Genomic DNA, 26,042 nt, shown 5'->3' on the forward strand with positions numbered 1-26,042 from the left:
CTTAAAGAAGTCTACGCTTGCGCAGGAGCAGCTGTCCCCATGGCAACCGTCAGTGCGCCTGCGCGGACCTCGGGCTCTGAAGGGAGGGTGCGGAGGGAGAAAGGAGGTGAGGGACCCAGGTCCCCAGGCTCAGAAGCTCCTGCTGTGACTGCCGTCAACTAGCTGCTGATGTGAGAACCTCAACTACCTCCTCTCTTAAGTGGGACATGGCAGTCGTATCTAAAATAGATCTATCCGTATTATTCTCTCTTTCACAGCACCCAGTTCTTTTTCTTCATAGAGCTAATGACAATATGAAATTATATATTGACCTCTTGTCCATTGTCTGACTTTCTCTCCAGACTGTTAGTTCTATAAAGGCAAGGAACAGATTCTGCCTAGGTCACTACTGTATCTCCAGTACAGTACCTGATACCGAACAGACACCCAATAATTGTTAGTAGAGGGGAGAATGGCTTGCATATCTAGTGCTACAGCCAGTGAGCTCAGAGGTGTGGTGTTCTCCAGGATCAGATCTACCCAGTTCTCAGTCAAGGGCGGCTGCTCTAATGTTTTCATCCAACAACTCAAACTGAGACACAATCATAAGGCAGAACAAGATTTTTCATATATTTGGCGAAAGGATGCAAGAGATGGGGTAAAAACAGATAAAGAACAAGCAAGTAAACAACCCACAACATACAAAGAGAAAAAGTAAGGAAGGCAGAAAGGATAAAATAGTAGCAACCCTCAGATTAAAGTGGGGGTGGGGAAAACTAGGTCCAGAGAGGACCAAAATTCTGGGGACTACACAACCTTTAAGAAAGGGCTATGGGAGATTTCCCCGCGGTCCAGTGTGTAAGACTCCACACTTCCACTGCAGGGGGCATGGGTTGGATCCCTGGTTGGGGAACTAAGATCCTGCATGTGGTGTGTGGCCAAAAAAAAAGAACTTTGGAACCAGATGAACATGGGTTCAAATCCCCACTGTGCCACTTTCAGCTGAGTGACTTCACACAATTCGCTTAGCCTCAGTTTTCTCATCCTTAAGTACCTCTCAGGACTGCCATAAGGAGAAAATGGAAGTAATCCCTGAAAGGTGCCTGCTACAACGCCCTGGCACATAATCACCACCATTTGTTAAACATTTTGTAGTATAATAGTAACACCCCATCTGCCTTACTAAAGAGGTTAGAGCAGCAGCCTAAGGGCAGAGGAATTTTCAGTAATGTGTGAAAGTACCTAAATACCTATTCTACTAACCCTTTGTTAGCCAGTTTAAGAGTCTTAATTGCTTTCTGCCTGAGATTACTACCTGGCTCTGCCTAGCTCACAGGTCATATCACCCTTGGGTCAGAGGAATCACCCCTGGATGGTTAGAGAATATGATAGGCCTGCCCTGAATGACTGCCAATAAATACATTTCTCAATCACTTGGATCACCCCTGGCATCACTTGCAGACCCAGCCTAAACCTTGTAGTCACATGTATCCCAGGGTCCTTGTACCTCCTTTTCTCAATCCAGCCTGCTTTGATCAAAAGCCTAGTTCTCTCCAATTTGTGGTACCCGCCTGGGGCTGGTTTTAAAATCAAGATGTGTGGCCACATATTGGCAGACACTCTCACATGATGGTTGTTAACTGTAGAGCCTTTGCCTGCAGATTTTCTGAGGGTACGGTTACCTTGACAACAAGCAGAAAGAAGGCTGGCCGGAGAAATGATGCAAATAAAGCAAAAGGGAGGCTAATTTCATGATGACAATCTGACCATGACAGAGGAGGCTCACTCATAGATGGGAAAGTACTGTCCAAGTCATGACCAGGTGACTGTTATGAGGGAGAGAGAGAGAGAGAGAGAGAGAAGGGGGGTGGTGGTGGTGGAATTTACCACTGAGAGACCAGAAGAGGGAGAGGCTGGTTACCAAGGCAACTGGGGAGCAAGGAATGAAAAAATGGGGCTTCACCACAGCCGCAGAAAATTGCTTCTAGCCAAGCAACACAGGACTGTTGCTATAGAAACAAAGAGAACAGGGATCCTGTAGACCATGGGGAGAATTATCACTGAAATACTGAGCAGGAAAGATTCCTAAATCAGAATGGAGCCTGTGGTCCAAAACAAATGAGGAGAAGTGAGAAAAAAAACATCATACCATTTCCATTCATTGTAACTCTGCCAACCCCACCAAAGGAGAATGGGAACATATTTTTTAATACCTTTAGGCTATTTTATTTGTACCTGTCTCCCTAATGATCTTCTGAACTCTAAATTACACTAAGAATAGTTCCTGAAAGATAATCTGTAACTTGAAATCCTAATTAGAGAGATTAAGTTCAAGGGAAAATTGGGAAATTGAAGTCTATGATCAAGAGTTAATAAGTATTTATAAAAAACAACATAAAACCCTCTAATGGGCAGCTTTGCAGGGTAATAAGGAGACAAAAGGCGGCAAAAGGGAGTCAGAAAAGCTATTTGTGGTCATGCCCAGGTATTAGCCCTGACCCCTCTCTGCCTTGTATGAGGCCAGATGGGAAATAGCTTATTCTGAAAGATAGCTCAACAGGAAAGGGAGTCTCTCATTCAAAGTGTATGTGTATATCTAGAGGTGAGGATGCAGAAGCCCATCTCAACACACTCCACTGCTTACAGATTATTTGGGGTTAAAAAAAATCTAGTTTACAAGGCAAAAATGCTGGGATATGTTCAGTCTGGAAGAGGATGTCTAAAATGCAGGAATGAGGTACTAGGGAGACTCAAATTACTTGGAGGGTAATAATTCTTGCCTGCCCTTCTGAAAGTCCACAGTCAGCCACCTAATTGTTACCGCTGGTGTGGGTGTGCTGTACCCTAGGGCAGATGGGTAGTCAGGATGGGCAACCTCTAGGTTGCCTCACATTCTTTAGGAAATTGAGAGCAGTATATGGGGTGGAATGGGCATGGGAACATGGCAGAAAAGGAGAAAGGAAGAAGTGCAGAAAGTTAGAAGGGAAATCTAGGTGATGACCCAATTAAAAAAATTTTTACAAAAAGAAAGAAATATAGGGAGAAGGTAAAGGTGAAGCCATTAAGAGTGGAAGGGTCATTCAAAATGGAACATCCAGGAAGTTTGAACTTTTTGGAATTCTACAGGATGCTGCGACATGGAAAGGAGGAGGTGTATGCCATGGAAGGCCTGAAGCATCTGTTCCCAAGGTAAGAGAAGAAAGTTGGGTCAAAGATAAACACTAGCTTTTTGGTACAATCCAAAGTGCTGAGAATTCCCTGGCAGTACAGTGGTTGGGACTCTGTGCTTCCACTGCTGGGGTCCCGGGTTCAATCCCTCATCAGGGAACTAAGATACTGCAAGCCGCACAGCCAAAAAAAAATTATTTTTAAATTACAAATTAAGGGCTTCCCTGGTGGCACAGTGGTTGAAAGTCCGCCTGCCAATGCAGGGGACATGGGTTTGTGACCCGGTCCGGGAGGATCCCACATGCCACGGGAGCAGCTGGGCCCGTGAGCCATGGCCGCTGAGCCTGCGCGTCTGGAGCCTGTGCTCCGCAACGGGAAAGGCCACAGCAGTGAGAGGCCCTCGTGCCGCAAAAAAAAAAAAAAAAAAAAAAAATCACAAATTAAAACAAAAAAGCAAAGCGCCTTTGCAGCCTGACCCCCATCCTAATTAGACACCCCAAATAAAAAATGTTTCATGCAGGAGTATTTCATGATGAACAGGGTGCCTGTATTTTTTTCCTAGGACTACCATAACAAATTACCACAGACTGGGTGGCTTAAAAAACAGAAATGTATGCTCTCACAGCTCTGGAGTCTAGAAGCCCAAAATCAGTGCATTGGTAGGGCCACACTCCCATGCTTCCCCTCTAGGGGAGAATCCTTCCCTGCCTCTTCTAGCTTCTGGTGGTTGCTGGGAATCCTTGACATTCCTTGGTTTGTGGCAGAATGACTCCAATCCTGCCTATCTCACATGACCATCTTCTCTGTTGTATGTGTGTCTCTGTCGGAGAATTTCCCTCTCTCTCTCTCTTTTTTTTAAAATAAACTTATTTATTTATTTGTTTGTTTCTTTAATTTTTGGCTGTGTTGGGTCATCGTTGCTGCATGCGGGCTTTCTCTCGTTGCAGCGAGCGGGGGCTACTCTTTGTTGCAGTGCGCAGGCTTCTCATTGTGGTGGCTTTTCTTGTTGCGAAGCATGGGCTCTAGGCACGCAGGCTTCAGTAGGTGTGGCACGTGGGCTCAGTAGTTGTGGTGCACGGGCTCAGTTGCTCTGCGGCATGTGGGATCTTCCCAGGCCAGGGCTCAAACCTGTGTTCCTTGCACTGGCAGGTGGATTCTTAACCACTGCACCACCAAGGAAGCCCGAAAATTTCCCTCTCTTAAGGACACCAGTCACTGGATTAGAGCCCACCCTAATCCAGTATGACCTCATCTTAACTTGATTATATCTGCAAAGACCGTATTTCCAAATAAGGTCACATTCACAGTTTCTGGATAGTCATGAATTTAGTGGGGGACAATATACAACCCAGTACAGTGCCTGTGAGTAATCACAACACCTTCTATTGGTCTGGTGAATGGCTGTTTCCATTACTGTTGCCATTGGTGATTGGCCAATTCAAATCTAGGAGCATCGGAATGGCTCAAAACAAGTGAGGGGAAGAAGAGAGTAGAGCTCACCATAAACCATGGAGTTACCACGGTTTCTGTAACTCCTAAAGCTGAGTTATAGAGTTTGCTCCAGAGCACACCAGAATGTTCTCAAAGAGAGCTCACTTCCTGCCTTCTCAGATCTCCAAGACAGCCTACACACGCACAGGGATCCCCGAAGGCTGCAAAATCAGAGTGGGGAGGTGCAAAAGGGGAAAAGATGCAGAGCCATCAGAGGTCCTTTCCGGTTCTAATCTCATGGCTCCTTCAATCCCTCTCCTCTACTTCTCTGGCCCTTTCTCTTTCTTGTGGCTTTGGCACTGTGGGCCTTCATCATCTTCATATATTGATGAGTCTCAAATCTGTATCTTCATTTCAACCCCCTTTCTAAAACTTTAATGTCACATTTCCAAGTTCCTGTTGGGTGCTCTATTTTGAATGACCCCATTACCTCAATCTCATTGTGTCCCAAACCACAATCAGTTTCTTTCCCTGACTTCCCTATTTCAAAGCATCACAGAGGATGTTTGTGGCAAAAAGATCCTCTTAGAAATCCAGTGCAACCCCTCTTGTTTTGTAAAAATGAGACCACCTGGCCTGCAAATCAAACCAGATTCCTCCCCCTTCCCCAGATTCCACACAACCTTCCCAATCCTCTCTTCCGCATAGCTATTCCCTTAGCTTAGAACACCTTCTTCCTCTTCACCTAGCCAAATACTCCTGGAACTCGTATTTCCAGTTAAAGTCACAGTATCTCCAACAAGAACTTTCTTGACGACCCCAAAATGCTCTCTTTCCCTTCTGAGGCTTGCAGCTCTTGTCTGAGACACATGTTGCTTTCCTTTGTGATCATGTTTGCATACTCATAAACTCACATAAGGAACCATCACTTCATATATCATTGCTCTTACTATGTGGGCACTATTCTGAGCACTTTATTTTATTTTAATTAATTAATTAATTTACCTATATTTGGCTGTGTTGGGTCTTTGTTGCTGTGCGTGGGCTTTCTCTACTTGCAGCAAGCGGGGGCTACTCTTCCTTACGGTGTGCGGGCTTCTCATTGTGGTGGCTTCTCTTGTTGTGGAGCATGGGCTCTAGGAGCACAGGCTTCAGTAATTGTGGCTTGAGAGCTCTGGAGCGCAGGCTCAGTAGTTGTGGCGCATGGGCTTTGTTGCTCCACAGCATGTGGGATCTTCCCAGACCAGGGATCAAACCTGTGTCCCCTGCACTGGCAGGTGGATTCTTAACCACTGCGCCACCACGGAAGTCCTAAGCACTTTCAATATAGTAACTTATTTAATCTTTGCCACAGTCCTATGAGGTAGATGTTAATATTATATCCATTTTAGAGAAGAAGGAAACTTCTAGGACTCAAGGGGGTTGAGTGATATTCCCAAACATCACATAGGGTAGTAACCCCAAGTCCCTGTTCTTAACCATTTTACTATGCCATCTATACCACCTTCTGTAAATATTTTTGTATCTCCACAGGACATGGCTCCAACCCCTTGTTCCAATGTTTTTCTAAGTGTGACCTCAGGAAATCCACCTCCCTGCTTGCTTGTGAGCAATGTAGATTCCTGGTCCTGACCTACTACATCAGGGTCTTGGGGATGCATAGATTCTTAAGGTCCACTCAGGTTCGAGGATCATTGCCTTAACCAAAATAGGCCTTAGAGGATTTAATGACTGAATGGAGTCATTGACTCCAGTGCAGTTTGAAGACACTGCAGTGCCCAGTGAGGACAAATGGAGGGCCCTTATGTGCAACAGCATCACAGACTCACGGCTCCTGCCTGCCATGGGTCATGAGATGCTGTGGACCAGTCACAGGCTCAGGTCTTTGCCCTCCTTTCTCCTCTGTTCATCTCAGTCTCCCAAAATCCTGTCTGCTCCTTCCCTGATGATTTATTGCCCCTTGAGACATTAATACGTCCATTTCAGATTACTTTAAGCACTACTTCTGGGAAGATTTCTTCTTTTACCAATCCCTTCTATCACCTTCCAAATATGACTGATCTGTGTGGCTTGTTAGATGGTTTAAATAATACTAATCATTTACTGAGCACTTAATATTGTTCACAACAACCCAAAGAAGCAGGTACTATGAGTTATACCTGTTTTACAGATGTGGAAACTGGGACTGGGAGATGTTAATAATTTGTCCGAGCTCACAAAGCTGGAAAATACAGAGGCTGATTTGGAATGGAGCTCTGCTGGGTGTGGGAGGCTACTTAACCATACCGCTTCCCACAAGTTTAGAGGCAATCCAACACTTACTTCCTGGGCACCGACTGGACCCCAGCACTGAGTCTTATTGTTTAATAACTCACCTGATTAGAGACTTTAAGAACATATTTAGATTTGCTCACCAAAAGAATGGTAATCGTAATACAGTTGATCCCTTTGGCAGCAGTTCTAAATAAAGACATTAAGAAGAGCTGTCCACTGGGCTTAAAGTAGAAATGCCCACACCCCAACGGAACCTTAGCTGACACATTTACAGACCTCCCCTTTACCTTCCCCAGTCACCCAGTCATCAGTCACCTCCCAATTGGTTATCTTATCCTTAGAATCCTCTTTCACACTCCCTATCACCTTCCAGATCAACAAAGCCATCCCCATCATCCCCTTCTCCTTCTAATGTGCATATTCTGAAATATCCTGACCCCAGGGGGCACTTAAGACAAATTCGACACTTTTGAGATAGTTCAACCGGTCTCAGTTCCCCAAAATAGCTGCCAATAGGGGGCAGGAGTTAAGCACTTGGTTTAGCCTTTGATTGTCTAACAGAGAGGATGGCCTTTCTTTTCCACTCCACTTGTGGCTTCTCAGCTGTCCTTTATTGTCTACGTCCACAACCCCGAGCTGTGTACTTAGTCCCTTAGGTGTACTATTCAGGGGAAAACCTAATTTGTAGAAATTGTTCTCCGAAATCCAGGAATAATCTCATGGCTATTTTCAGACAAAGATAGAGGTAGGAGCCCGCAGAAGTGAGCTAGGAAGGAGCTTAAAATACTTCACATACCAGAAACACCCTCCCTTCCCCCCAGGAGATGGCTTTATTCCCACTCCTTTCTCAACAGTCAGACTCACAGGAGCTGAAGCTTAGAGGCAGACAGTTGGTACTAGCTGCCTGGGCTCAGACAAATGACTTAAATGTCTTTGAGCTTCAGTTTGCTCACCTGTGAAGCGGGGCTGACACCACCCTGATCTCCAGGTTATTGTGAGAATTAAGGTATGTAAAACAACATCAGCATCAGCGTTAGGGCCTGTACCTAGGAGTCCCTAAGATTTTATTGAGGACTCATGAATTCTTTTAAGGTCTAGTAAAGCGAGAGAAGCCCTACAAACTAGTGTCTTGACAAGTGGAAGGATGAACGCACTGGGAACAGAGTGACTATAACTAAAAGAGGGAAATGGAGTTTTTTTAAAAAATTTATTTATTATTTATTTTTGGCTGCGCTGGGTCTTCATTGCCGCACGCGGGCTTTCTCTAGTTGCGGCGAGTGGGGGCTACTCTTCGTTGCGGTGCACGGGCTTCTCATTGCGGTGGCTTCTCTTGTTGCAGAGCACGGGCTCTAGGTGCGTGGGCTTCAGTAGTTGTGGCTCGTGGGCTCTAGCGCGCAGACTCTGTAGTGGCGCACGGGCTTAGTTGCTCCGCGGCATGTGGGATCTTCCTGGACTAGGGCTCGAACCCGTGTCTCCTGCATTGGCAGGCAGATTCTTAACCACTGCGCCACCAGGGAAGTCCTGGGAATGGAGTTTTAAGAAAAGAATCCCAGTAATCCAAGTCTGTTTTTATCAAACAGCTATTTATGCCCTGGGTTTGGGGACATAGGGGCAGTGGGGGTGGAGTGGGAAGTTTACCTGACAGGAGACTGGGTTTGGGATTAGGATTCTGTTCTGTGACCTTGAGCAAGAAACCTGTCTGGGGGAATTCCCTGGTGGTCCAGTGGTTAGGACTCTGTGCTTCCACTGCAAGGGGTGTGGGTTCCAGTACCAAGCGGCAGACATTGCTTATTTACCAGGCTGTGATGAGGGTCACTTTGTAAATGTGAGGAATTTACATCAATAGTAGCTTTTGGACTCAACTCAGGCTTCGCAGGAGTGCAGGTGGGCGATACCGACCCAGGTCTCAGCTGTAAAGCAGGATTACATGAGACAAGGTGGCCTTCTCCCACCATGATGCTCATGCCTCTCTGAACAGCAACTGTTTTCCTTTCACAGTCCCAGAAGGCGCCTCTCTAGGGCAAGACGAATCTACCCAGCCCACAAAGGCAGCAGAGTGGCTGGTCATGGAACATTTGCTCCACTTCATCCCAATAAGTGGCAGGCACAGTGGCCCCAAGGAGAGACAATGCCAGCAAGCAGTTAAGTGATGAAATTCCTTACTTCCTCCACACACCCCACGCTAACAAAACAAGCTGATCATTATTATGCAGTGGTTCACACCTCTGGCTCTGCAGATAGGCAGAGCTGGTTTCAAATCCCTTGGACTCATTTACTTACTAGCCGTGTAATACTGGACAGTTAGGTTTCACTCTTAGAACCTCAGTTCCCTCTTCTGTAGGCCTTGGCCTGTGCTTGGTGTGGTATAATGTGTAGGAAGGAGCAGGGTGCTTAGACACAGGCAGTGCTCCATCAGGAATGGCTGTTAATAAATTCTCCCCTCTTGCATTTACGGCAAGTTTCTGAGGACTATGGGAGGTAAAGGGAGCCTTCATTTTCCTTTATTAATCAAGGGAGAAAGAAAAAAAAATCACATCACCAATTCTCATAGAATTTTTAATAATCTTTTTTTCTTTTTTTGCAGTACGCGGGCCTCTCACTGTTGTGGCCTCTCCCACGCAGGCTCAGCGGCCATGGCTCACGGGCCCAGCTGCTCCGCGGCATGTGGGATCTTCCTGGACCGGGGCACGAACTCGTGTCCCCTGCGTCGGCAGGCGGACTCTCAACCACTGCGCCACCAGGGAAGCCCCCTCATAGAATCTTAAAAAAGACATCCTGCAAGCGACTTCCCTGGTGGTCCAGTGGTTAGGACTTTGCGCTTCCATTGCAGGGACCACAGGTTCGATCCCTGGTCAGGGAACTAAGATCCTGCAAGCCGTGGGGCATGGCAAAAAAAAAAAAAAGTCATTAAAAAGACGTCCTGCAAATACCACTAAGGTAAGAACAGTACCACCCTAAAGGATTTAAGGGTTTATAGTTTAGAAAGTGGTTTAAAGTCTATACTTTGGGAATTCCCTGATGGTACAGTGGTTAAGACTCTGCACGCTCACTGCTAAGGGCCTGGGTTCTATCCCTGGTCGGGGAACTAAGATCCCACAAGCCGCGTGGCCAAAAACAAGAAAAAAGAAAAAAAACAAGTTTATCCTTCATTTAATGCCTGCCAACCCCTTGTGAAGTAGCATTTATCCCCACTTTACAAGTAAGGAAACTAGGGCTTTTAGCTTTTAGGTAAAGCTAAAAGCACAGGACGAGTAAATGGTGGAACCCTGGGATTTCAAGCCTTCTAAAATACAAATTCAGCACACTGCAATTCACAAGGGTGCTTACCGAGTACTGAACCTACATTGTTTAGACGTGTCTGAAATGGCATTTCAGGAACCCAAAGTGGAGTGACCAGGTTAGCAACATGGTTAGAGATCACTCGTGGCTACCCTGAAACAATTTTCCTTGGTTCCGGGGGATGCGGTGGGCATAAGCTCTGCCCCCACTCCGACATGTTTGAGAAATCTTTTATTAGAAGATGTTTCAGAAGGCAACATTTTCAAATCAGGCAATCAGTAATCACAACTAAATACAAAATTTCAGGTAAACCTGCCTTTTAAAATAAATCAGACTCTTGCAACAGGAGAATTGCCCCAGAGCTTTTTTCTTGTACAAAAACAATTAACACCACTTTGCAAAAGGCATACAAAAATACAGTATTAAAAAAAAAGAAGACTGCTCCCGGCATAATACCCAACAGCAGCTCATAAAACACAAGCTATTCAGGTGAGACATCAGTAACCTACATCTCAACTGTTCTCCAAAGAGTTCTAGAAGTCAGTTGGCTCCCAAAAACCATGCTCCAGAAGGTAGGGAGGCTTTTTCCTAACTTCCACTGGGGTTCTCTGAGGCCAGGAAGGAACCTCAGGAACAGACCCTCATGCATAACAGGTTTGGAAGTAGCAGCTGGCTTCCCAGAGCCATGTATAGCGCTCTACCATCCTCCCTTCCCCTACTTTCAAACCCCCATCCAGTAGGCACCTGCTGCCCTGGGCAGAGTTCTGGAGGGGCTGGTCTTTCTTCCAGGCTAGGCTTTGGGGCTGCTGAGGTTGCCCACATGACGCCTGTTGGGGTGGGTGCCTTTCTCAGAATGGACGCTGCGCCTGGAATCCACTTGGAGAGGCTCAGTCCAGCTGGGGTAAAATCCATCGTGGTCCACTAAGCAGAGCTCCTGGAAGCCCCTTAAAAACCCACCAGGAAGCTAGTCTGCCTTCCAGAGCACTGGATGCATCCCAGCAGCTCTCCCAGTAAGAACTGCAGTAAGGCCCAGATTCTGGGAAAAGGATCTGACTCATGTCAAGCTGGCAGGAGGCCAAGGGTGGCTGCAGAGCCAGCAAGCTCCTTGGAGTTGCATGAGAAGGACAGGTTTGCATGGTCCTAGTAGAACTTCAAACTTACCAGTCAGGGATTGAGACGAGAGGGAGGAGGGAAAGAGGAAGCAGTACAGTTCTCCCTCCTCAGGTGCCTGACATCTGCTTTGAGAAAATGCTAAGATGGAAAACACCTAGGCAGGGAACAGGTTTACAGCCAGGACTCCAAGCCTTCCCCAGGCCACAGTGTGGGACACTTTGCCCTGTGTCCTGGGGAAATATTTCTGACCTGTGGGAAAGGGGGTGCCTTAGAGCCCATTGCATAACAAAGGCAGAAGGAAACAAAAAATTCCCTGGTGAGGACTGAATGGTCTCTGCCCTCAGAGGAAAGGACCCAGGGGGCTTTTAGACAAAGAATCTAGAGCCCAAGTTCTTTAAATGTTCTCAAGGTCACAGCCTGGAGAGTGGTGGGAGGAGGGGTGTCATTTAACATCAGAATATATATATTAAAGGTGTCCAACTCCTCAGCTACTGTAAAGTGTCTGACAGTGAGGTAATGGTCCCTGCTGATTAAGTCTGCGAGCTCATCTTCACCCAAGACAGCTTGTATGTCTCCTGGAAAAAGGAGCCTCAGGGAGAGTGTCCAGGCCCAGCTGTCCCAGCGTCACCCCAGAGACACCAGTGGGAGCATCCTTTCCCAGTCTAAAGCTCATCGGGAGTGTGAGATTTCATGCAGGCTGGAGCCCCCCGACAACGTCCACCACCTGTTGCATAGCATCTGTCGGGCTTTTCTTCGGAGCTAGTGAGCTAGGCAGACCCCAAGGCTCCTCAGTCAGCTGTCTGCCTGAGAAGCCAAAGGCGTCAGAGAAGCCACAGCGCTCCCATGAGTCAGGGCAGAGGGAGAGTTGGGCTGCAAGGTTTCCAAGAATGCAAGCCCTTCTTGCGTGTGCTCCGGCTACAATGCATTCTGGGATCTACTGTCCAGGCTGTCCCACTGGAACCAAAATGTGCAAATTCCTATGGGGGATAGGAGAGGTTAAACGATAAGTTCGGGTCTTTGTTAAGACAGAGCAGTCGGGCTTTTGGTCAGCTAGTAGCCACTGAGGTACGCAATTCTTTTCTGCAGTTGCTGCTGCCGACACCGGAGCTGCCTTTTCTCTGTAGCCATCCTCTTCTCAGCCCCCACTAGGGCTTGCAAGTATTCCAAGGCCTTGCTCAGGATCACTACTTTGGGGGCCTTGGAGCAGCTGGCCAGGGTGGGCACCTGGTCCCTCAGGGCCAAGAACCTGGAACGGAGGTCATTCCGTCTTTTGCGCTCCAGGAAGTTGTGGTTCTTCCTCTTGGTCACGTCCTCAGTGTCAGAACTGACAGGTTTGGGGTGGCAGGACTGGGGAGGCTCTCTTTCTACAGGCGGGGGGCTCACAATTTCTTCATCTGCCTCATCTTCCTTTTCCTCTGGTACATCTCTCTCCAGACCCTCTTCTTGGGGCTCTCGCCCTGGAGCCTCTCCTTGGGAGCAGCTTTCTGGAGGAAAACGGGCGGCATAGTTGTGCTGTTGTTGATGGATGGAGATGTGGAAGTGTTTCATGCAGGGGTCCAAAGGGTCTGCTCGCACTGTGATGGTGACCGGCTTCCGGACACCCAGGGACTGTCTCTTCTCCACGGTCACAACGTCGATTTCTTCACCCTCTGTCCAAGAAGAGAGATCAACAGAAGAAACACACCCCATGAGAAACACATACTCAGACCCTATCTTGGAGTTTGGGAAAGGAGGTGACATTTTCCCAATTTAGATATAAACAAATTCAAGGGAGGAGAAAGACAGCTGATTCATCCGTAATGAGGCTAAGGGCAGTGTGAAGGAAAGGAGGTGAAATAAGCAAGGAGGAAAATATTCTCCAATTTCTCTTTGCACAGCAAGGCTTAGATAAGAACAAAAGGCAGACCCAAGCCAACAGCCCCCGGTCTGCACAGGCTCTCCCCTCCCCCACTGAGGGGATGGAGAAAAAGAGCTATCAGCCTGGGACAAAGTTTAGCTCTAAAGATCTTCCCCAGTCGGGCTCTTTCATGCCCCATCAGAATTGTAAATGAGGGGTCTGTGGGCAGAGCTGCCCTTTGTTCCAACCCAGCACAGCCTGCACTTGGGAATTGTTACTTTTCACAAGTTATAAATCCTATTATTCCCCCACCTCTCTATTCTGCCGCCCCTTTCAGCTGAAAAGTCGGAGAAGGGAGGGCTACAACCCATCCCTCCTCACCCAGAGGGGAGGGAAAGGGTTTGCCTTAGCAGCATTTTGCTCCTGGGTTCAATGGGTTTCTAGAGTCATCCATCATTTATAGGTTGCCTGCCCCACCCCCTTCCCTGACCAGAAGAGGGTTGGATTTGTAATCACAGGTCTGCAAAAGCTGCAGGAACTTCACAAAGGTACAAGCGACCATTTCCAAGCTACCTATGCCAGGGCAGGAACTGAGCAGCCTGGGAATGTTCTGACACAAGGGCCAAAACACTAGCAACACCTGGACATGCCCCCATCATTCCCTTGCTCCAAGGTCTTTTAGGTGACCCCAACCAGGAGAGGGACAATTTGGGGAGAACCTTGCTGCTCCACACGTTTTCCAGCGCCCGCATAGAAGGCCACCTTAATGCATTTCAGCCTGACAACAGAAGAGCTCAGTTCTCGGCCTCTTTTGCATATCAGGATGCTTGAGCCCCTTTGTCAGGAAGGCTTCCATTGTGTGGACAATCGCATTATTTCTCCATTAATAAAACCTGACCGTTCAGCCCTCCTGGCCCCAAGGCCTGTGATTGGCTGGCTAAGCGGTGTTTTGAAGGCTGTCTTACCCAGCCCCTGGCCCCTATTGGCTGAGCTTTGCCATCAGTCACTCTTCCCACCCCCCCCTCATTGTTTGCAATCTGTTGCATTTTGTTCTGGGCCATGTGGCCTATGGGTGAACCAGGAGCTTGCAAATAGGTTCAGGTTAAAGGGCAGGTTAGAAAATGAATCAGGAGGCTTCCCCACATCCCAAACCTTTAATATTTCAGGGTTAAACCTCACAGCTGCGGAAGGTTCTGCCTAAGGAGGAAATAAGGTACAACACGATTCTCCTTTCCGGAGAGTAGTGCCTAACTCTACCCAGACAAGGAAGTGTCCTCGGCTGGACAATCGGGTCATACTCCATGTGCAAAGGGAGAAACTGAGACCCAGTTCAGCCAAATCCACACATCACCTTTGTAATGTTCTGGATCTCAAACTAAGACCTCCAGACTCCCAAAACAATGGTCTTTCCATTCTACCACTCCATCAGCCTTTGTAGAGATACATCTTTATTGGTTTCTTGATCTCAAAGTTCCCATTCCAGCCATTAAACAAACAGAAGGTCTTGGTGTAGAAAGCAAGCAGGTTAAAAATGACCTTAACACAGTAGACCGAAAAAATTGACTTTTAATTGTTCTTGTTATCCTTATTTTTACCTTCAAGTGTATGACAACCTCCATACCCATTCCCCAGTTCCCTCTAAATGGTCATGTAAGTTATTCTTAAAAGCTACAGTGAGGTTTCCGTCCTGATTTTCCCGATGCGAGCCTCAGGTTGCACCCTATAAAACACCCTCGCCAATATTTCTCATGGGCACTTCTGAGAAGAGGTTAGGCTAAGAACAACATAGTCTGGTGGCACAGGATGCAGCAGGCTGTCCTCAGGGAGGTTTACACTTGCCTTCAAGGATAGGGAAGGGGAACCTGGAGCTCTGTATCTGTGACCCCAGCACCAAGCCCAGAGCTTAGCACAAAGTAGGGGCCAGCTAACATTTGTTGAATACAAATGAAGCAGTTGAAAGCCCTCAGATGAATTGGGCGGGACCTAGAGGAACACCTTCCCACATCAGGCCAGAGCAAAAAGGCAAGATGTACCACTTCTCAGATAAGCTACCACGAAGTTCCTCTAAACCTCAGAGAAGTGCCTGGTTGGGATGGAGGATTGAGCAAAAGAGGCTGGCTGGATGGCAGGAAGCTGGGGTTCACTTCTGGTGATTTCCTATTTCTAAGCCTGTTTCCATCTGTTAATGGGTAGTAGGCATTCCTCCGCTACCTGTCTCAGGGGTGATGGTGTGGATGCAAACATGGTAAGGGGTAGCGGAGCAAGAGAAGCCATTATTGTCTTTCAAAAGTAAACCAGGCAGGAGACCAGGTTTTCGAAAGGATGAAGGCTTTGGCTTTGCACAAAGACTCCTCAGCTTCTTCTCTCCTCAGGGGAGTGAGTTTCCCAGAGAAAGAGACAGGAAAAAAAAAAAAAAAATCCAAGCCTGGAGTGACACTTAAGGGACCCTTTTCAGCCTTAGGAGGACAGAAATCCCCTACGGTCCAATCCCTGTATTGTCCTCCTAAGCGCCAAGCCCCAGCCTGTCTCCCTGTCTCCCTTGTCCCCTGGGGCTCCAATCATCATCAAAGGGACGCTGGCTCCCACGCCACTTCTTCAAACTGTTTACTAACACACCCACGTGCCAGACAGACACCGCTGGGGGCTACACCGGCAGCTTCAGCCACAGGAAGGGGGAGGTGGCGGAAGGGCTTGCGCAGACCCACTGCCTGACCTCAGCGGCAGAGGTTTGGCCACCCATGAGGTGCCCCCCTCTTTGATGGCCCAGGGTGGTCCTTACCCGAGTCGCTTGGGCTCTCGGACCCCGAGCAGGCCTGGGTCTTGGGCTCGCCCAGCGGACAGGGGGCAGCGGGCGCCGGGTTGCCGGCTTCGAGGCTGGGAGCGCAGTCCAGGGCGGCGGGCGCCTTGGGCGGGTTCCCCCGGGGCGCGCCAGCAGCGAGCCGGTCGCTCACCGCTCTCTCCAGCCGTTCCCGGGCCGAGAAGCCGCTCCACATGCAGTCACGGCGGATGATGGAGGCGTAATTCCTGCCCCAAGCTTTCGAGTGACCCCGGGATTCTGCCTCGTCCCCGGCGCCCCCTCCGGGCCACGGCTCTGGAGGACCAATTCCGGGGGCCGGGTCCCCGGCGCCGGGACCGGAGCCCCAGGGCGGCGACGTGGGGGGCGACGGCACCAGCTCGAATTTCTTCCAGATGTCCTCGCTGGGCGCCGTGGAGCGGTAGAAATCCTCCCCGCAGTCATAGTCGTAGAAATAGTGCTGGTACGAGTCGAAGTCCATGTCCGCTCCCTGCGGGAGGGAAGGGGGACGTGCTGACCCGGGTGCAGGCCCGGGGAGGGAGGCGTCCCCCCGTCCCCCAGCACAGCTGGCTGCCAGGCTCTCGTCCCTCTCCAATCGCTCGGCTTGGAGCCCGCGCCCTTCCCTCGCGACCCGGCAGCCCGGCCGCGGGTCAGTGTGCCCAGGAAAGCCGGTCACAGCGCGCGGACTAGGGTGCAGGGAGCGAGTTCAAAGCAAACTTTGCCAGCGCCGCCCGGAGCGCAGCTCCCAGGGCCCGGCCGGGCCGGGCGGGGGCGCGCTGTGCCCAGAAGGCAGCCTGCAGCCCGTCCCCCGGGACCCGAGCCCGTTCCCCGGCCGCCCGCAGCCTCACCTCGCTCCCGCCGCCGACCGCCTGGAGCGGACCGGCTCCCCGCCGGCTCGGGGCAGCCCGGCAGCCCGCACACATGCACATGCGCGCCACCGAGCGCGCGGACCGCACTCAGGAGCTCGCCCCCCCCCCCGCGCGCTCCCGCCCTCGCTCGCGCACGGCGACCCGGACGCTCCCGGGAGCGGCGCGGGAGCGCGAGATGCAGGCGCATTGTTTCCCGGCTGCCTTATATCTCGTCGCGCGCCCGGGGCTCAGGGACCGGGGGCGGGCCCTACGGGACAAGCCCCGCCCCTCCCCCGCCCCTCCCGGTCGACAGGTGGGGGCGGTAGAGTCCCAGCCCCACCCTTCCAAGCTACCCTCTCAGACTCTATTCTATTCCCTGTACCCCTCGAAATGAATTGCACACTGGGGAGCGCAGAGCAGGCGGCGAGCTGATGTAGCCCGGCGGTCGCCTGGTGGGGACGTGACTCTTTAGCGAGGCCCGGGTGGTCCCCTAGAGACCGAACGAGAACCGCGCTCCTTGCAGATTCTGGGCTGGGGAAGAGAACTACTCCCCGCCCCACGAGCCTGCTTCCTCGGGCTCGCCCCTCTTGGTTCTGGTGCGTCTGGCCCGCGGGCAACAAGGTAGTTGGGGGCAGCCGCACCTCCACCGCGCCACCTGGTGGCCCTCAGCCCTGAGCTGGGACTGGTCCCCGGCACCCGCGTCATCACCTTTTGGCCCGTTTCATCAGCTCGGTGTACCTAAACCTCAGCGAAGCAAGGTGGTGAAGATTCCGGATTTTGAAGCCTGTAACTTAACCTCTCTGAACCTTGGTCTCATCTGTAAAATGAAGGGACGGTAATACCTCACAGGATGGTTGTGAGGGTTTAAGAAGATAGACTATCTAGGGAAGGGATTAGGCCGGGAGAGGCAAGTAGAACAAACTTAGCCCCTGGTATGGGTGGTAAGGAGAATTTTTCCCCAGGACCAGGCCAGGGCTGAGATTCCCCTCCCTAATACCACACACAAAACACTCTGTAGCAGCTGTACTAGTAGAGGAAAGAATGGAGATTTGGAGTCTGGAAACTTCCTTCAAGCCCTTGCTTTGCTACTTGCTAGCTGTAGAGTTAAGTCCTTTGAAGCCTCTGTTTACTTATCTGTAAAATGGGAACTTTGCTTGCAGCTGCATCTCTAGCCAAGATGATGGTCATAAGCCTTGTGTCCTCTTCTATGCAGACTTCCTTCAGTAGAAGAGGAAAAGCTAAACTATAGGGGCGTTCTATTTAGACCAAGGAAAGTAACTTGGGGTAGCAGCCAATACATCATCGAGAATGCTCTAACTGGCATTCAAGGTCTGGTCTACAAGCAGCAGCCTGATTACCTGCTGTCTTTCTCTCCCACCCCTGTAGTCTAAGAAACCAAACTACTCACTGTTGAAATCCCAGCAGAGGGTTGTGAGATGTGCAAGCAGTTCAATGTGTTTGGAGCGTGGGACACCAGGTGTGAGTTGATGTATGGGTTGAGAGAAAAGGGAAGGAAGATGACACCCTTAGTTCTGCATATGTTAGCTCCAAGATGCACACCTCTGAAGGCAGCAACTAGCTCTTACTAGCTTTGCAACCTCAGTACATAGAACAGCTTCTAGCTGAACTTACTGAGTGACTCAGCCAACCAGATTTTAGTGAGACAGCCTGTGTGCCCTGCTTTGTGCTGAATGGAAGGTACAGATCAGAGAGGTTCCAGGTTTGGTTGCAGCCCTGAGGCAGAGGGGTTGGGAACTGCCTTTGGGCACTTGTTCTCTGGTCCACAGATGTCTGAAATGGTTGCCGTACCAGTCTGAGTTCTTGGTTACAAATGACAGATACATTTAAGCAGAAAATCATTTTACTGGAAAGATTTGGGGCAGAGAATCCATGGGAGGCTGGGAATATATGCTTGAGAAGTGGGTCTTCTTTCTCTATCTAGATGAGATTCCTTACTCAACAGCCCCTCCCCATGGTTCATTGTAGTAGGTGATATCTGGGGACAACCAGGAGGTGGCCTCACCTCAAGAACTAGAATAAAGTGAATTAAGTTGTCTTCTGAGAGTTAAACTGCTCCTTCACTTTGCATACTTTGTCTTCCTCACCAAACTGTAAGCTCAATGAGGGCAAGGACAAATGTCAGTCTTGTTGACCACTGTAATTCCAGAGCTTAGAACAGAGCCTGGCACAGCGTGGGTGCTTTGTAAATGCATTGCCTGTTTGGACACAAGCCTCTAATGCTTTAAAGTAGAAATGTGTGGATGAATTGGGAGATTGGGATTGACATATATACACTATTGATATTAAGTCTAAAATAGATAACTAATGAGAACCTACTGTATAGCACAGGGAACTCTACTCAACGCTTTGTGGTGACCTAAATGGGAAGGAAATCCAAAAAAGAGGGGATATATGTATACGTATAGCTGTTTCACTTTGCTGTACAGTAGAAACTAACACAACATTGTAAAGCAATTATACTCCAATAAAAATTTTTTAAAAAGAGGAAAAAAAATAAAGTAGAGATGTGTCAGTCTACCTGCTGGAGACAGAATCACTGTCAGGCCCAGTCCAGACTGTAACCTGAAAAAAGGTATTAATGCGGCTAAAGAGAAGAAGGTGCCAGTCAGGAGGGGTCTGGACAGTCAACAAAGCAGAGACCAAGAAGGGTTGTCAAGGCATTCACCAGAGTGTCCATCCTAGCACTGTCTGGGGACAAAGATGCTGGTCCAGGAGATGGAAGCATCATCCTTTGAAACCACCCAATTCATCCCCCACTTCACTTGTGCTCTGGATCACCAAGAGACCTGCTGAAAAACCCACTCTGTTCCCCATGTAGATCCGCCCACAGGGAGAGAATGCACTCATCAGTGAACAAGATGATCCAGTCTGCTTCAAAGCCCTGCTTCCTCTTAAAACTTAATGAATTGGCATCTGATTTGAAGTATCAGTCTCATGGGCCTGGTTAATGTGTGTCTGTTCTGCAGAGACGCTGCTGCTTTTAGGGCTAATAGCTCTGCTTTCTGAGTGATGTCTGGACCCAGGATGGTGATGAATTCACGAAGGTAACAAATGCTACTCTAGGGACATTCTGCAATTTTTAATTTCCTTTATTATTATTTTTTCTTTTATTTTTTAAAGAAGATGTTGGGGGTAAGAGTTTCATTAATTAATTAATTTATTTTTGCTGTGTTGGGTCTTCTTTTCTGTGCGAGGGCTATCTCTTGTTGTGGCAAGCAGGGGCCACTCTTCATCGCGGCCCCTCTTGTTGCGGAGCACAGGCTCCAGAAGCGCAGGCTCAGTACTTGTGGCTCAAGGGCCTAGTTGCTCCGCGGCATGTGGGGCTCCCAGACCAGGGCTCGAACCCGTGTCCCCTGCATTAGCAGGCAGATTCTCAACCACTGCGCCACCAGGGAAGCCCATCCTTTATTTTTCTTAAAACATATTTTGAATCAAAATAATACATGTACATAATTTTTCAAAATCAACTAAATGTATGACAAGGTTAAAAAAAAAGGCAGCCTTCTCCCCTACCCTCACCACCCCTGATTCCCACTCCCCAAAGGCAACTACTGGTTTAGCTGTTTTTTTTTTTTTTTTTTTTTTTGCGGTACGGGGGCCTCTCACTGTTGTGGCCTGCCCCCGTTGTGGAGCACAGGCTCCGGACGCGCAGGCTCAGCGGCCATGGCTCACGGGCCCATGCGCTCCACGGCATGTGGGATCTTCCCGGACCGGGGCACGAACCCGTGTCCCCTGCATCGGCAGGCAGACTCTCAACCACTGCGCCACCAGGGAAGCCCAGTTTAACTGTTTTTTGTCCCTGATATTTCCTTCCACATTTTGACCAATACAGATAATCTATTTTAAAAATTGGAGGGTGGGGTGACATAAAAACAACATAAATTTATTTCTCACAGCTATTGGCTGGGAAGTCCAATAGGAATTTAAAAATTTCTATTGACCTTTTTAAAATTAATATTTATCTATTTATTTATTTATTTATTTGGCTGTGTCGAGTCTTAGTCGCAGCACGTGGGATCTTTTTTGTTGCAGCGCCGGGCCTCTCTCTAGTTGTGTTATGCGGGTTTTCTCTTCTCTAGCTGTGGTGCACAGGCTCCAGAGCACATGGGCTCTCTAGTTTGCAGCATGTGGGCTCTCTAGTTGAGGCGTGCGAGCTCAGTAGTTATGGCGCGAGGGCCTAGTTACCCCGTGGCATGCGGAATTTTAGTTCCCCGACCAGGGATCGAGCCCCTGTTCCCTGCATTGGAAGGTGGATTCTTTGCCACTGTCCCCCTATTGACATTTAAAATAGAAGGAGAAGTAGTTCTTATATTTCCCTTCCCACCATACATACTTTTTTAAAAAATATTTATTTATTTATTTTTGGCTGCATTGGGTCTTCATTGCTGCGCACGGGCTTTCTCTAGTTGCAGCAAGCAGGGGCTACTCTTTGTTGTGGCTTCTCATTGCGGTGGCTTCTCTTGTTGTGGAGCACGGGCTCTAGGTGCGCGAGCTTCAGTAGTTGTGGCACGCAGGCTCAGTAGTTGTGGCGCACGGGCTTAGTTGCTCTGCAGCATGTGGGATCTTCCCGGACCAGGGCTTGCACCCCTGTCCCCTGCATTGGCAGGAAGATTCTTAACTACTGCGCCACTAGGGAAGCCCCCACCATACATACTTGGTCTTCCCTTATTCTCTCAATAGATTTATAGTTCAATTATGAAATAAATATTCAATATCTATAATATTTTGACTATATGAGTCAAATATTAGAGTATCAGAGTACTATGGAGTACTCTGACTACATTTCCTCTCTTAAAAAAATTTTTTTTTCAGGGCTTCCCTGATGGCGCAGTGGTTGAGAGTTCGCCTGCCGATGCAGGGGACATGGGTTCGTGCCCCGGTCCGGGAAGATCCCACGTGCCGCAGAGCGGCTGGGCCCGTGAGCCATGGCCACTGAGCCTGTGCACCCGGAGCCTGTGCTCCTCAACGGGAGAGGCCACAACAGTGAGAGGCCCGCATACCGCAAAAAAAAAAAAAATTTTTTTTTCAGAGTTAAGTTTTATTTTATTTTTTCCTTTTTGGCTTAGATTTCAATGTAGATATTTCTTTCTATGGATATATTTATTCTATGTATATGAATTTAACCCTAGACATTCCCACCAGAGCTACAAAGACCACTTCATATGGTCAAACGTGACAGTTAATCAATCTATCAGCTCCATTTCTTTCTTGGAAACATCCCTTTTGGAGCTTTTTGTTTTTCTGTTACAATTTGAACTTAATGATCTCTAGGCCTGCTTCACAACTGTCATTTTGCAACTTCCCTTCACCGTCATCCTGGAAATTCCCTTTGCTTCTCTCCTGTGTTGGCTCTCCTGTTTTCTGAAGCTCATTGCTTCTTCTTTCTTGATTTACTTCCTCACACTGGTGGCACATATACTTTAGCAGCTGCCTGAGAAAGGGTACTTGGGAAGTAAAATTTTTGAGGCCTTGTATTTCTGAAATTGTCTTTATACCCTCACCTTTTGTTGATAGTTTGGCTGGGTATAGAATACTAGATGAGAAATAATTTTCCCTAAGAAATTTAAAAGTATTGCTTTCCTGTTTCTTAGCAACCAGTATTGCTATTGAGAAAACTGATATCATTTGATCTACAAACCTTTGTATGTGACCAGTTTCTCTTTCTGGAAGATTTTAGGATGTGCTCTTTGTCTCTGGAATTCTGACTTTTTTTTCACTGCTGTGCTTTGGTGTGGGTCTGTTGTATAATAAATAATTTGACTGGACCTTGTCGCCTGTCTTTAGGAGGTAGCCTCTAATTCTTGGAATTTCCAGAGTGATAGGACTGTCTTTGTTATTAGGGCCCTGATAGTTTATGCTCATGAGGTTACTCATGGTGGTCCCCTGGATAGTTTAAGATGACTCAGGATAGGGGTTGGTCAAACAAGAAAGGCCAACCTTGTGATTAGGGGTTTAGAGCTTTAAGCCATGTGACACTGTCTGACCTCTAGAAATGGGAAGGGGGCTGGAGATTGAGTTCAATCATGCAGACAATGATTCAATCCACTATGCCTATGTAATGAAACTCCAATAAAAACTGGACACTGAAGCTCAGGTAAGCTTTCCTGGTTAACAGTACTCTGCATCCATGTGCTGGGAGGGTGATGTGTTCTGACTCCACAGCAAGGGGACACTGGAAGCTTCACATTTGGGACCCTCAAACCTTGTCCTTTGTGTCTTCTTTTGGCTGGTCCTGATTTGTATCTTTTTTTACCCTAATAAATCTGTAACCATAAGTGTAGCATTTTCCTGAAGTCTGTGAATTGTCCTAGTGTATTATCAAACCTCGGGGGGGGGCTTCCCTGGTGGTGCAGTGGTTGAGAGTCCGCCTGCTGATGCAGGGGACACGGGTTCTTGCCCCGGTCCGGGAAGATCCCACATGCCGCAGAGCGGCTGGGCCCGTGAGCCATGGCCGCTGAGCCTGCGCGTCTGGAGCCTGTGCTCCGCAATGGGAGAGGCCACAACAGTGAGAGGCCCGTTTACCGCAAAAAAAAAAAAAAAACCTCAGGGGGTAGTGGAAACTCCCTGAATTTGTAGTCAGTTGGTCAGAAATGTGGGTGGTTTGGGAACCTCTAAACTTGCAGCTGGTGTCTGAAGTGAGGGAAGTCCTTTGGAGGACTATGCCCTTAACCTGTGAAACTTGGCCTACTCTGGATAGCTAGTGTCAGAATTGCATTGCAGGATCTTTTTGCATTATGAACCTTCAAATCTGAAAAAATAATTACACTCTGCAATAATTTTTTTGAAAAACTTCCCCACTCCATTCATTTTCTTTTCTTCTCTCTTTCTGAAACTCCTGCTATCCTTTTCTTATCTTTTCTTCAATTTCAATCTCTCTGTGTGTGTGGTTTCGTTTTGGTTTTTGTTTGTTTTTGACTTTCCAGGAGATTTCCTCAACTTCCAACCTATAGATTTAATTTTTGGACTACTATATTTAAAAAAAATTTTTAGAGCTCTTTTTTTTTGGTTTCTCAAATGTTCCCTTTTTGTGGTTTCTTTTTTTTTCCATGGACACAATTTCCCCCTCTCTTTTCCCTCTGAGGCTATTAATAATAGTTTTTATATTAATTATAAATTTTGAAGTTTTCTTCCGCTCCCTGTTTTCCCTATTCCTTGGAATCTGTCTCCCCAACCCCGCACTTGCTTTGCTCTTTTCTTTTTTTTGTTAGAGGCTTTCATCAAATGTCTGGTGATCCTTGCTGTCAGCTTTTACTTATATTAAAGAGTGAAGTATTACAAGCTGATTGAAAGCTCTATGTGTGTGTGGTGGGGACCGGGCGGGCGGTGGTCTTTTAGTTATGGAGCTTCACTAAAGGGTGAGTAAGCAGATATCTGGCAGTTTTACCAGGAACTCTTCATCTGTCTGTATCAGTGGGTTTTGAAATTTCCATGTAGAGAAGTCCTCTAATCTTCTACCAGGGGCAAGGTAATAAGCCTGCTCGACAGTGTTCTGGGAACCAAGAGGGGAAAAGGGGTGAGAGGGTCTTATAGTTCAGCAAATCCCCCCTCATTACAGTACAGTCTGTCACTCCTATTCTCAGCTGTGCCTGGTGTTCCCAAGTCCAGAGCCTCTCAATTCAAACTCCTGACGAGCTGGAAGAGGGCAGTCACTTGGCTGCAGAGGTTGAAGGAGGAGATTTAGGAGTCTAACTCCTTATGCTTCCATGCAGGCCTCCCCTTTTCAGCCCCATCCTACAACCTGCCTTCAAATGTATCCAGCGCCTCCTGTTCCTGAGCTGTTTTTGTGTTCTGATGCAGTTATAGACTTGTTTCTTGTTGGCACTTCTCTCTCTTCCTCACTCCCTGGATAAGGAGCTGTATTTCAGCTTCCTCTGGCCTTTTGCTAAGGCAGCCAGCCCTTATCCATCTGGTTTCCAGCTTCACATCTCTCAATTGCTGTTATCTCCCCTACTCTTTCTTTCTTTTTAAAAATTAAAGTAGGGAATTCCCTGGTGGTCCTGTGGTTAGGACTCTATGCTTCCACTGCAGGGGGCATGGGTTCGATCCCTGGTCAGGGAACTAAGATCCCACATGCTGTGCAGCGTGGCCAAAATAAATGAATAAAGAAGTAAATAAAAAATTAAAGTAAAATTTACATAACATCAAGTTCACCATTTTAACCATTTAAAGTGTACAATTCGGTGGTTTCACAAGGTGGTACAACTGTCACATCTAATTCCAGAACATTTTCATCACTCCTCCCCCAAAACTGGTATCCATTAAACAGTCATTCCCTGCCCTCCTACACCCTGGCAACCTTTAATCTGCTTTCTGTCTCGGTGGATTTGCCTTTTCTGGACATTTCATATAAGTGGAATTATACAATATGTGACTCTTTGCATCTGGCTTCTTTTGCCAAGCACTGTGTTTTCAAGGTTCATCCACGTTGCAGCGTATATCAGGATTTCACTCTTTTTCGTGGCTGAATAATATTTCATTGTATAGATATGTCACATTTTGTTCATCATCAGTTGATGGACATTTGGATTGTTTCCACTTTTTGGCCATTATGAATAATGTTGCTATCAACATTCATGTACATGTTCTCGTTTGAATATATGACTTTGATTCTTTTGGGTATATACTTAGTAGTAGAATTGCTGTGTCAGGTGGCAACTCTATGTTTAACTTTTTTCTTTTTTAAATAACCTTTTATTTTTTAATTTATATTTATTTATTTACTTATTTGGCTGCATGCCTGGGATCTTAGTTCCCAGACCAGGAATCAAACCCACGCCCCCTGTGGTGGAAACACGGAGTCTTAACAACTAAGCCGCCAGGGAAGTCCCCTATGTTGAACTTTTTGAGGAACCGCCAAACTTTTTGAGGAATGCCAAACCGTTTTCCACTGTGGCTGCACTATTTTATATTCCCTCCAGTAATGTATAAGGGCTCTGATTTTTCCACATTCTTGCCAACACTTATTTTCAGTTTTTATTACTGTTATTTTTATTGCCATCTTAGTGGATGTAAGGTGGTATCTCACTGTGGTTTTTTTGGCGAGGACGCGCCTTGAGGCTTGCAGGATCTTAGTTCCCCGACCAGGGATCAAACCCAGGCCATGGCAGGGAAAGTGCCAAGTCCTAACCATTGGACTGCCAGGGAATTCCCCTCGTGGTTTTGATTCACATTTCTCTAAGAATTAATAATATTGAGCATCTTTTCATGTTTATTGGCCATTAGTATATCTTCTTTGGAGACTGTCTCTTCAAATCCTTTGCCCATCTTTTAATTGAGTTGTTTGTCTTTTTGTCATTGT

At 47.8% G+C, this 26,042-nt stretch overlaps 1 protein-coding gene across 1 annotated transcript; it reads right to left on the reverse strand.

Annotated features, from left to right (window-relative positions):
* Positions 1–11,273: 11,273 nt before the first annotated feature.
* On the reverse strand, positions 11,274–16,932 carry MYCL (MYCL proto-oncogene, bHLH transcription factor). The gene is made up of 3 exons (XM_065890598.1): positions 16,724–16,932; positions 15,861–16,365; positions 11,274–12,893 (listed from the first exon to the last, which is right to left on the reverse strand). Exons 1-3 carry the CDS (start codon positions 16,802–16,804, stop codon positions 12,295–12,297), a joined length of 1,185 nt encoding a protein of 394 aa, XP_065746670.1. The 5' UTR covers positions 16,805–16,932; the 3' UTR covers positions 11,274–12,294.
* Positions 16,933–26,042: the final 9,110 nt, after the last annotated feature.

Source organism: Phocoena phocoena, chromosome 1 (genome assembly GCF_963924675.1).
Source record: "Phocoena phocoena chromosome 1, mPhoPho1.1, whole genome shotgun sequence".
NCBI classification, from domain to species: Eukaryota; Metazoa; Chordata; class Mammalia; order Artiodactyla; family Phocoenidae; genus Phocoena; species Phocoena phocoena.

Bases quoted from the DNA above. Each gene is read 5' to 3' on its own strand.
- MYCL (XM_065890598.1), bottom strand. From the start codon at position 16,804: ATGTGCATGTGTGCGGGCTGCCGGGCTGCCCCGAGCCGGCGGGGAGCC. The intron at 16,366-16,723 runs GTGAGGCTGCGG...TCCCTCCCGCAG, and splicing joins CGGTCGGCGGCGGGAGCGAG to GGAGCGGACATGGACTTCGA. The intron at 12,894-15,860 runs GTAAGGACCACC...CTTCTTGGACAG, and splicing joins CGAGAGCCCAAGCGACTCGG to AGGGTGAAGAAATCGACGTT.